This window comes from Arvicanthis niloticus, chromosome 15, assembly GCF_011762505.2.
Source record: "Arvicanthis niloticus isolate mArvNil1 chromosome 15, mArvNil1.pat.X, whole genome shotgun sequence".
Lineage (NCBI taxonomy): Eukaryota > Metazoa > Chordata > Mammalia > Rodentia > Muridae > Arvicanthis > Arvicanthis niloticus.
The window spans coordinates 20,814,431-20,825,106 of record NC_047672.1 but is presented as its reverse complement, the minus strand read 5'-3'; the positions used below and the strand labels follow the sequence as shown (position 1 = coordinate 20,825,106).

Genomic DNA, 10,676 nt, shown 5'->3' with positions numbered 1-10,676 from the left:
TTAATTTGCAAGTCTTTGTCAGTTGAAGATACATTCTGGGTTAGAAGCTTCTCCTTTCAACTCTAGAACCTTTTCTGTTGCAGACCCATGCAACAGCCTCTGAGCTCTCCTGGGTGTTGAAAAGGCCTTGGTTACTCTTGTCTTCCATGCCTTCTGGCTCTTCTACTCTTTCCATCTAAACTTTCACAGGGTTCCCTAAGCCCTGCGAGGAAAGCATTGATGGATCTCTTTTAGGGCTGAGTGTTTCAAGGTCTCTAGCTTTCTGCATAATGTCTGCCTGTGGGTCTCTGTATTGATTCACATTTGTTGTGGGAGGAAGCTTCTCTGATGATGGCTGAGCAAGGCACTGATCTATGAGTACAGTAGAATGTCATTACAAGTCGTTTTATTGCTACATTTACATACACAACAGCCAATATCCACATATAAGTAAATATATTCTGGTAACACTTGTCTTACTGGGTCTTGTCAGTAGTTACCTCACTTATAAAGATTGTTTTACATCTAGCTCACTATCTTTACCTGTGAATCTCCTGATTTCATATTTTTGACAGCTAAGTAATATTCCATTGTGTAAATGTATCACATTTTCTTAACCCACTATTCTGTTGGGGAGTATCTAGGTTGTTTCAAATTTCTGGATTATACAGATAGAGCAGCAATCCATATGGTTTGGCAGTACAATGGAGCATCCTTTGGCTATATCTGCAGGAATGCAATGCCTGAATGTTGAAGTAGATCTATTTCCAGCTTCCTAAGGGAATGCCACACGGACTTCCAAAGCTTAGTGCCCCAAAATTTATGATTTTCAGAGGTTTACTTAAATGAATTGTAGTTCATAAATGCACGAAAGTTAATGAGAGTTATATAGACTGAATCCTACACACAATGTGTTTTATAGAAGGAACAGATTTTGCGTTTCCTTTTTAAAATCTGTTTATTTTCATCCAGGCAGTGGTAGCACATGTCTTTAATTCCAGCACTCAGGGAGCAGAGACAAGCAAATCTCTGAGTTTAAGGCCAGCCTGCTCTACAGAATGAGTTTCAAGAGAGCCAGAGCTACAGAGAATCCTGTCTTGGATAGCAAACAAAATTTTTTTTTTTATCAAAAATACATATGTATAGCAGATGTGAACATGCCCTGCAATTGTGGGAAAAACAAATGTTCTCCCTTTTGTTTATGTTCTAACTCCAGACATCCAGGATTACACTGTAATGAATTCATTGAATTGTAAATTTTGGAGTGGCTTCAATGAAATTGCTCTCTCTCTCTCTCTCTCTCTCTCTCTCTCTCTCTCTCTCACGCTCTCTCTCTCTGTCTCTCTCTCTCTCTCTCTCTCTCTCTCTCTCTCTCTCTCTCTCTCTCTCTCTCTCTCTCTCTCTCTCTCTGTCCCTCTCCCTTCTCTCTCTCACAAAGGGCCATTCTAGGATACCATAGCCTCTCTTTGAACTTCCTAATCCTCTTTCTGCTGTCCTATGCAGCTCTCACAGTATCTGCAATTTGGATTGTGACTTTTTTTTCATTTTTTTAATTTTATATTTTATTTACATTTCAGATGCCATCCCCTTTCCCCATTTCCCCTCCCTAGAAAACCCCTATCCCATGTCCCCTTTTCTTTTTTGCTTTTATATAATTTTTTTTAAGTGTTAGTCAAAGGCTTTATACGTTTGGTAATACTCAATCAGAAGTGTAACCCAATACCCAACCTAGATATATAAACTGTCTTTTACTGGTAGAGACACATGGACATCTGCCTCCATGCCCCCCCTCTTTCTCTCTCTCATCACCTAGCTTCTCCTCTCCTTACTCCATCTTTTCCTCTCGGTACTCCGTCCCCCTTAGCTCCTCCTACATATCACCCTTCCTGTTAAAATAACATTTTTCTCTCAAAATACAATTAGAGCATAATTATTCCTATTTGTACCAGTGAGGTACAAGATAATCCTAATACCCAGTCCTTCATTTTGTTGACTAACCAGAACCTCTGTCATCTCTCCTAACTAAAACACTTAATTATGAACCTGGCTTTTTTCTTGGCATAGAATAAATGTCAGCTGAAAACCTTCCACTCAGATCTTTTCTCTCAAAGTAAATAGCCAGGATTGGCTATGAGACTATAGGTCTTCAACCCCGTCAGAAATCTACAATGACTGAGTTAACTGAAATTATGGGAAGCACAAAGCATAGCTTCTAAAACTTAGCCAATTTATAGAGACCGATGAACACCTGGAAAGCCCCTATACTACAGAACGTTGGAGCATGAAATCTTCAGCCTTCTGGCCCAGAATCATCTGCCAGACCTTAGTGATGCAGAATTATTAAGGGCTGATTACTCTGTCTAGGCAGATATAATCAGTCGACTATTCTGAAAGTGTGTCCTTTTCTGGACAGTAATTTGTCTGTAGATGGAAAGAGGCAATTCTTGCCTTGTGGCTGTCTCTGCACAACTGGAGTAACTCCAAGGATGCTCAATTTCATCTTAGAATCCAAGACAGGAAGCTGTCAGGAGAAGACAGGTCTCTAATCAAAATGAACATTAATATAGAAATGTTTGTAACATCAATTCTGTGGACTTCTGATGTTTTGAAAACCAACTATCCATGTAAGATAAACTGGACGGCTGTCTGTTAACTCCTCTCAACTATTTCTAAATAAAACATAGAGAACACCCTAACAATAAACTCCAAGCCATGAATTTGCTATAGTCCCTTAACTCACAGGCTAACCATCTCAAATCTTAAAAAAAAAAAAATTAAAAAAGGACTGGGTCTAAGCGTTGTATTCCTAAATGTGTTATACAGGCACACTGCCTATGTGAGTACCAATATTCATCTCATATCTCAACGCCCGTAATCAGCTTGAAGAAGTTAACGAAGAGTCAGCGCCCCTATTCCCTGGGCTTGGGGACTAAGGTGGTTAATATTGGGCTGTCTTTCTAGGGAAAAGTAGAGGTTTTGTTGGAACAGGGAGTATTAACTAGGATTTATTGCATAGCCACAACCTATTGATAGAAATCTGTATAATTAGTATCAAGATGAAGTCATAATCTCTTAAATGGTACAAAATTTACTTTGATTTCAAATTTAAGGTTTTCATTGGTACCAGTTTCTTATGGATTGTGACTTTTAATCATGAGAATTTTTAAGGTCCTAACTTCTCATTTCTACTACAGACCAAAGCATCGAGATTCCATCCAGGAGAGGCTGAGCTTCAGAGTAGTGCCAAAAGTTCACTCGTTGGTTCTACTTCTTGACAGGTTAAGAATCTTAAAATGAAGCATCTTAAAATGAAGATGATGAGGCTGAGATTGTGACATAAAAAAATGTCAATCACTATTTACGGATTCTGATAGGTGTTGTTTCAGAGTTGTCCCTTTATCTGTGATTCTTAACTGCTTGTCCTGTTGGGAATAGCAACAGCAATAGAAAGAGATAATTTCACTGTCTTTGCTTCTCACAGATGTGTGATGTCTCCTGGCCCTGCCCCTCCAAGGAGACTCAAGAACTGCCAACTAGCCTGAGCCCTCAGAGAATAAACTCTTCTTTCCTGAGGATTCTGCTCCATTTCAAAAAGGAGTAGTCCTGAGTGTTCTCCAGTTCCCCAGAAATTCTGCAGGTATAGGACCCTGTGCCAGACTACAGCTGCTTTCTCTTTTGATATTCTGTGGTGTTAATGTGTGAGTCAATAAGGTTGTATAAATTTAATATACCACAAATTCCTCCCAGACCGCTTGAAGCACCTTGTCTTTGCTTAACTTTTCTTCTGTTATTGCCATTCTTCATTTCTTTATTGTGATGAGAAAAAGATTGCCTCTATGAATGCTAAGCATACATGCTCATTCATATACTGTGCAAATAGTAATTTCCATATCATTGCTTTAAATGAAATATGTGGAATAAATTTCCTACTTTAAAAGAAATTATAGTAGAATATGGTATAGGGTGATGTTTCATTTCATTGAAATTAACACATAGTGATTGTCTTATGAAGGTTCCATTTAATTCCTATCAGTATTGTAAAAATACATTTGTTTATTGAATTGGACTGTAAAGGTTAAATGCGTATTATGATTATGCCTTATATTTACCTGTCATATAACTTTCAAGACATATCCCGGTACCTAGAATGGAGTCAATAAGTAAGCAAGTACATTATATTTTCAGAAATATAGAGGATGAATTTTGGTGAGGGAAGGGAACTAAGGTGTCAATGGCTGTAGAAAAGTGAGAAAATAATGAGATTCTTGATAATTATTTAAATCTTTTTAGTAAATATTTATGTTTAATATTTACATTTTTATGTCTTCTCTTGGCTATGAAACACATATTTCAGCAACATCCATATAACATTACAATCCTGTGTTGTACCCTACTGCAGTGCTCGGCACACACCGTGCATGAACCAGATGATTAACTAGCATTCAAAGATTAGTGAAGAGATGATCTAGTAAGACTGAACTTCAATTCTTCCTGGCCTATAAAAAACTCATTTACTTCTTCAATCCTCATTCTATAGTATAACTTGGCAAAGTCTCTAGCTCATCAATATATAGGAAAAAACAGTAGCTGCTTCTTCCTTGGGAGTTACAAATAAGCAGTTGAGATGAGCAACTGAGGAGCAATGAGGTAGCTGTATAAATGTCGCTTTGCCCATGACTGATACCATAGAAAATAAACAATAGTTCATCAAACTTGTGATTTTCTTTTTAAAATATGATAAATTGCAAGTGATGATATTTTGTTTATGTATAAAGAAACGCCTTCCTTCTGAGATGCCTCCTTTAGTGCTTTAGAATAACTAGATCATTTATTAGCCATGCCAGTTGGACAACTTTTAATTTCTGAAGTCACACATGATAGATCAATGTATATCATCATAATAATTCTTCAAATATACACTTATAACTGTGTCATACTTTCAAGTGAAGTTTCTACAGCCCCTGGAAATGTAATGTTTGCTTTCTAATTGATTGCTTTAATTAACTTTAGATACATTGCATTGAAATCAAATGAAAAGAAATATACAGATTTAATATATACTAAATTCCAGTGCTTCACATTTTGTGAACCCTTCAAGTGTTCTTATCCCATTTTAAAGATGTTACTTTAATATGGATCACAGTCATGATTTTTGTTTCACTATTGAAGTTCAGTCCTTCTCCCACAAGAAATGTGGGAGAATTAGTATAATTAAAGAGACTTTATTCTAAAAGAAACAAGACCTCTTAAGACAACAATAGCTAGTAGTTTATTCAACAGTTTACATTTATTCATTTATTTGCCATTTAACAAATATATATCAATTGCCAGATTTAGAAAACAAGCAAACGTGGTAGCCAGCTTTATAATACACATTAGGTGACTATACCAAATGGATTCTAATGAATAAAGCATGTTATTTGTATTTCTTTTTTGCTATGAAAAAATTTACAACATTGTGTTTTTTTCTATGCATCATGTGTAAAATTTAACTTTATGCTCCATGAACATAGTCTGCTCCCCAGATATTAGACCAAACTGGAAATTTTCTTCAACAAAAGTGTCATACTATGGCAAGTCACAAGAGGACAAGGCATATGCCATAAAATTGAAATATTATTTATTTGTAGTTTAAAATGTAACTGAAAAGTTTTCAAAGAACTTTGCTGACTGTACATTCAATCTCTACAGAAATATCTGCTCAAGAAAAAAAAATTATAACCTGACAGTTCCTGAAGAACATGAAATGAGAGTAAGAAGAGCTAGTCAGGGATCATTTTCAGTAATGATATTGATAAGCAATCACTCAAAGCCATCCATGTGGACTACAGACATCAGGTGGCTAGAATCTTTCTTCCAACTGACTCCCTTTCCCCTTCCCAGATGTCATTTCTCATGTACTGCTAAATACTGTCTTCCTTGTCCAAATTCTACAGTGCAAAAACGACACCTGACTTTATTTTACACTATCTTTCCACACACTATCTCATGAAACTGAGTCCATATGAATTCTTCAGTTGTTTAAATCCATCTTCCACACATCTAGGAGAATACACGAAACATCAAGCTTCAGATGGCCCTGTCTGAACTCTCCAGTTCTGTTTTTGCTGACATAGTCTTATTTCCACATCTATCTTGTTATTCTCATCACTTGCATGTCTATTTTATGAGTGCCTTTCTCAGAGAAAATTCTGTCTGTCATGCCAATTTCCTTGGGACACACTCTTTAATATCTCCCTTGGTACTGATATTAATTAAACTAGAAAATCTTCCAAAGCAATATGATTCCTCTTGCTATTTATGAAAAAGTGGAAACATGCCAAGATCAGCCAAAATTTTTCCCCTTTAAATTGCAAATCCTTATGCTTTGGATTTCAAATATCGTGTGTATTACAAATTGTACAGTGTGCGTTAAAAATTGTACAGTGTGTATTACAAATTGAGGAAATGGATTAACAACAAAACCAGAGCACTTCTTCCTTATTTTTATTCTATGCTAATTTTCTTCAGAGAAAACATAGAAACAGAAGTCTAAATAAATAGTACATGGGAATATTGCCTGCAAGAGTATTTATATAGGCACTTACCAAGCACCCTTCCAAATCTTTGAATATTCATAGAAACACCCATACACTGAGTCTGAGTGGTAATACATTTGGTAAATCAAAAAAATTACGTTCTCCTAGAATGTATTAATAATTTTGTGAATGTCCCCCTTGACTAGCCATAAAATAGCCACAAAACAGCGGTTATTGTCTAAATTTCAAGATAATAATACATATTCTGGATGGATATACACGAACAAATATGAAGGTATACAACATCATGTATTACTGTCTATAGATATAATTTCCACCACCTCCTTCCTCAACACTAACAATGTTTCAAATTTTATGCATACATCTATACATTACCTTGTGTTCCAAAAATGCCCTGAATTTTCTTACCCAAAAAATGTCCACTTAATAAACATACAACCCAATCATAAAAAAGTTATTTTAAGATTTTCTTTGAGTGAAGTTATTTAAGCACCCTTTAGATTTTAGCTATGAGTTAGACAGTTAAAGTGACGAATATAAATTCTATCAAATTATTTTCTTTCTTTCTATTCTGGTATTATTCCAATCTTAAGTCTTTTTACTACTTGATTTGTGTTCATTGCATGTTGCTTTGATGCTTGAATCAGAGACCTTAGTAATTCCTTTATATTCTTGCATGCATAAAACTCTGAGACAAACTAAGTTTCACATTTGCTTTGTGTGTAGGGTTTGCTACACTTCATAATTTATTCCATGACAATTATTCTAAGTATGTAAGTCTGACAATATAGTACTCTTCCAAATTTGGATGTCAGTTAAAACTATAGTTTGTGCACAACTGTTTAATGATACATCATTAACTTATTAATGATTGAATACATTTATTGATGTTTACTAATAGTTTTCTCATGTTGCTAAAATCTGAGAGAAATGATATAACCACATTTTATAAGAATTGAGTTTCAGTTCTCTGCATCCTCTTTCGTAGTGAAATGGAGGAAAATCAGACCATGGTCACAGAGTTCATCCTGCTGGGATTCTGTCGTGGCCCGAGGATTCGCCTTGTTCTTTTTCTACTTTTCTCTCTCTTCTATATTTTCACCATACTGGGGAATGGGACTATCCTTGCAATGATCTGCAAGGACTCCAGACTCCACACCCCCATGTACTTCTTCCTGTTCCACCTGGCCATTGTCGATATGGCCTATGCCTGCAACACAGTGCCACAGACACTCATAAATCTCCTGGATGAGACCAGGCCCATAACCTTTGCTGGATGCATGATGCAGACCTTTCTCTTCTTGGCTTTTGCACACACAGAATGTGTGCTCCTTGTAGTGATGTCCTATGACCGGTATGTAGCTATCTGCCATCCACTACACTACACTGTCATCATGAACTGGAGAGTGTGTACCATCCTAGTTGCTGTTTCCTGGATATTTAGCTTTCTTCTGGCTCTGGTCCATTTACTTCTCATGCTGAGGCTGCCCTTCTGTGGACCTCGTGAAATCAATCACTTCTTCTGTGAAATCCTGTCTGTCCTCAAGCTTGCCTGTGCTGACACAACACTCAATCAGGTCATTATCTTTGCAGCATGTGTGTTCATATTAGTGGGGCCCCTATGCTTTGTCCTAGTCTCCTACACCCGCATCCTGATGGCAATCCTGAGGATCCAGTCAGGGGAAGGTCGCAAAAAGGCTTTTTCCACCTGTTCTTCCCACCTCTGTGTGGTAGGGCTCTTCTTTGGCAGTGCCATTGTCATGTACATGGCCCCCAAGTCCCAGCACCCAGAGGAGCAACAGAAGATCCTTTTTCTGTTTTATAGCTTTTTCAACCCCATGCTGAACCCCCTGATCTACAGCCTGAGGAATGCTGAGGTCAAGGGTGCTCTCAGGAGGACACTGAGAAAAGAAAGTCATTCCCAGTTGGTATAGTGTTTGGACCACAAATCTTGATAGTTTTTCCTAATACTGATCTTCAATTATATCTTAAATCCAGGAGTGCTCACTATCTTTTGCTATAATGTCTAATTACACAGAATCAAAATTTCCTAAGCTACAGGATTAATAATGTCATATTTCATAGCTTCCTTGGAGAAAAAAACCTTGTAAGATATATTTTTCCTTTCTAGTTGAATTGATTAGCTGAAAAAATAAATAATATTTTAATCATTCTCTGGGTCTGTTTAGTTGAGTCTATTCATCAGTTTCTTTAATTTAATGACCTGAAAAAAAGCATAAGATGCAGAAGAAAAGCAAGCCATATCCAAAACCTATGCCCTGCATCCCATCATACACGTGACATTCAGACAACTACACTTGATATATCCAGGAATTATTTGGAGGTTTCTAGCCATTATCTATGGCATGTATCACTGTCAATGAAAATTACTGACATGTTATGGAGTTAGTTTGTTGGACCAAGTGAAGGAGCAGATGTAAAACAAGAGGTTTTAAAATAAGAAGGGAGGACAATATTAAAACCCCATAGAGAGCTGGAACGTGCCTTTAATCCCAGAAGGCAGAAGAATCTATGTGATTTCAAGGCCAATATGGTTTTCATAAAGAGTTCCATGACAGCCATTGTTTCCTAGAGAGCCCTGTCACAAAAGAAATCAGCCAGTCAAACAAGCAAGCAAATATAACCATAGAAGATGCTAGAATACCATTTACAACTTAAGGCTGTCACCTGATTATTTTTGTAGCTAGTGTATGAGTACAATAGAGCATTGGTCCCTTAAATAAACTGAAAAGGAGCATCAGATATTTGAGCTATTTAAAGATCCTCCAGAAAGATCTGGAATGATGAGCTATCACATATTTTTTTAACCTTAGTACAGATAGAATAGATTCTCATGTTTAGAGCATTGATCAATTCCACCATGTTAGTGAACATCACACTTGTTCAAAAGAATGTGTGTTCTTCATTTTGACATTAGCAGATAATAATTACTGTGTATAAATGGACACATGGAGACATAATAGGAAAACATCTTATTTAATTACTTAGTAAGTGGCCATTACTACATATTGGTAGAACTATATATGGATCATTTTGTTTTTTCATCATAAAAAAGAAGACCATCCTATTATTGGTCTTTTTCAGAAACATATACTCTAGAAAGCAGCACATTCTTGACTTCCTTAGACAATTTGTCTCCTAAGCCCTCTTATCTTAACCATTATATAGTAGTATAATCTCATAGTGCTTTATCAGTACCATTGATATCAAATAAACTGACTCGATGTCCTAAAAAAATGATATGTTAAATGAAGGAAGCACCTTTGTAATTTAGTGTGTATGATGCTAAGCTGAACTGGTTCTACAAGGCCTGAAGGAAAAGGAGGTCTCACTTCAGGGGAAGTTTTCCTTGAACGATGACTCATATGCACAAAGTTTTTTTCTAAGCACTAGACTTTTAGAGGAATATAGACATCATAAAGTAAAAAAAAAAATGAAGATGGTTCTCATTGAACATGGAGATCATGTTCACATAATGTCGGAGAATTAAGATACCCCTGACCAATCCTTTCTCTTTCTTTAAAACTAAAAAGATCTTCATTAGCTAGTAAAGGTATTTTGTCTCTACCCAAAATGTGAAAATAATGATATGCTAATAATAAGAACTCCAGTAACACAGGAGGCGCTGGCAGAGCACAGAAGCAATGAACAGACAGCAGAGACACACACTAAGGAGAAACTTGAGTGTTGTGTCACCTCTGAGTGGAATGAGAATGGCTATCTCATAAAATCTTTGGAAATGCAGTCACTACCAAGGCAAAGGCATTCATATTTTATTGCGTACTCAGAATTGTTATAACCAGCCAGATGATTGTTACAGGAAAAAAAAAAAAAATACCACATGAAGTGTTGGCGGCTCCCATTCAACTTAAACACAGTAGCACCTAAACATTGTGTTGAATGTTACTCATTTCTGAATTTACTTAGTTCTTGCAAAAGTTTCTACTGAAGTGAATGTTGTGATTAATTACATCTCATTTAGAGTGACTGCAGAGCACCTTCACAACTATTGGGGAAAGAATATTTAGTCCTTGATAGAATAGCTGTGCAGCTGCAAGGCACTGATCTATGAGTACAGTAGAATGTCATTACAGGTCATTTTATTGCTACATTTACACACACAACAGCCAATATCCA

General features: G+C 36.4%; 1 protein-coding gene across 1 annotated transcript; it reads left to right on the top strand.

Annotated features, from left to right (window-relative positions):
- Positions 1–3,588: 3,588 nt before the first annotated feature.
- LOC117720798 (olfactory receptor 2A1/2A42-like) lies at positions 3,589–8,690 on the top strand. The gene is made up of 2 exons (XM_034519461.2): positions 3,589–3,690; positions 7,507–8,690. Exons 1-2 carry the CDS (start codon positions 3,674–3,676, stop codon positions 8,450–8,452), a joined length of 963 nt encoding a protein of 320 aa, XP_034375352.2. The 5' UTR covers positions 3,589–3,673; the 3' UTR covers positions 8,453–8,690.
- Positions 8,691–10,676: the final 1,986 nt, after the last annotated feature.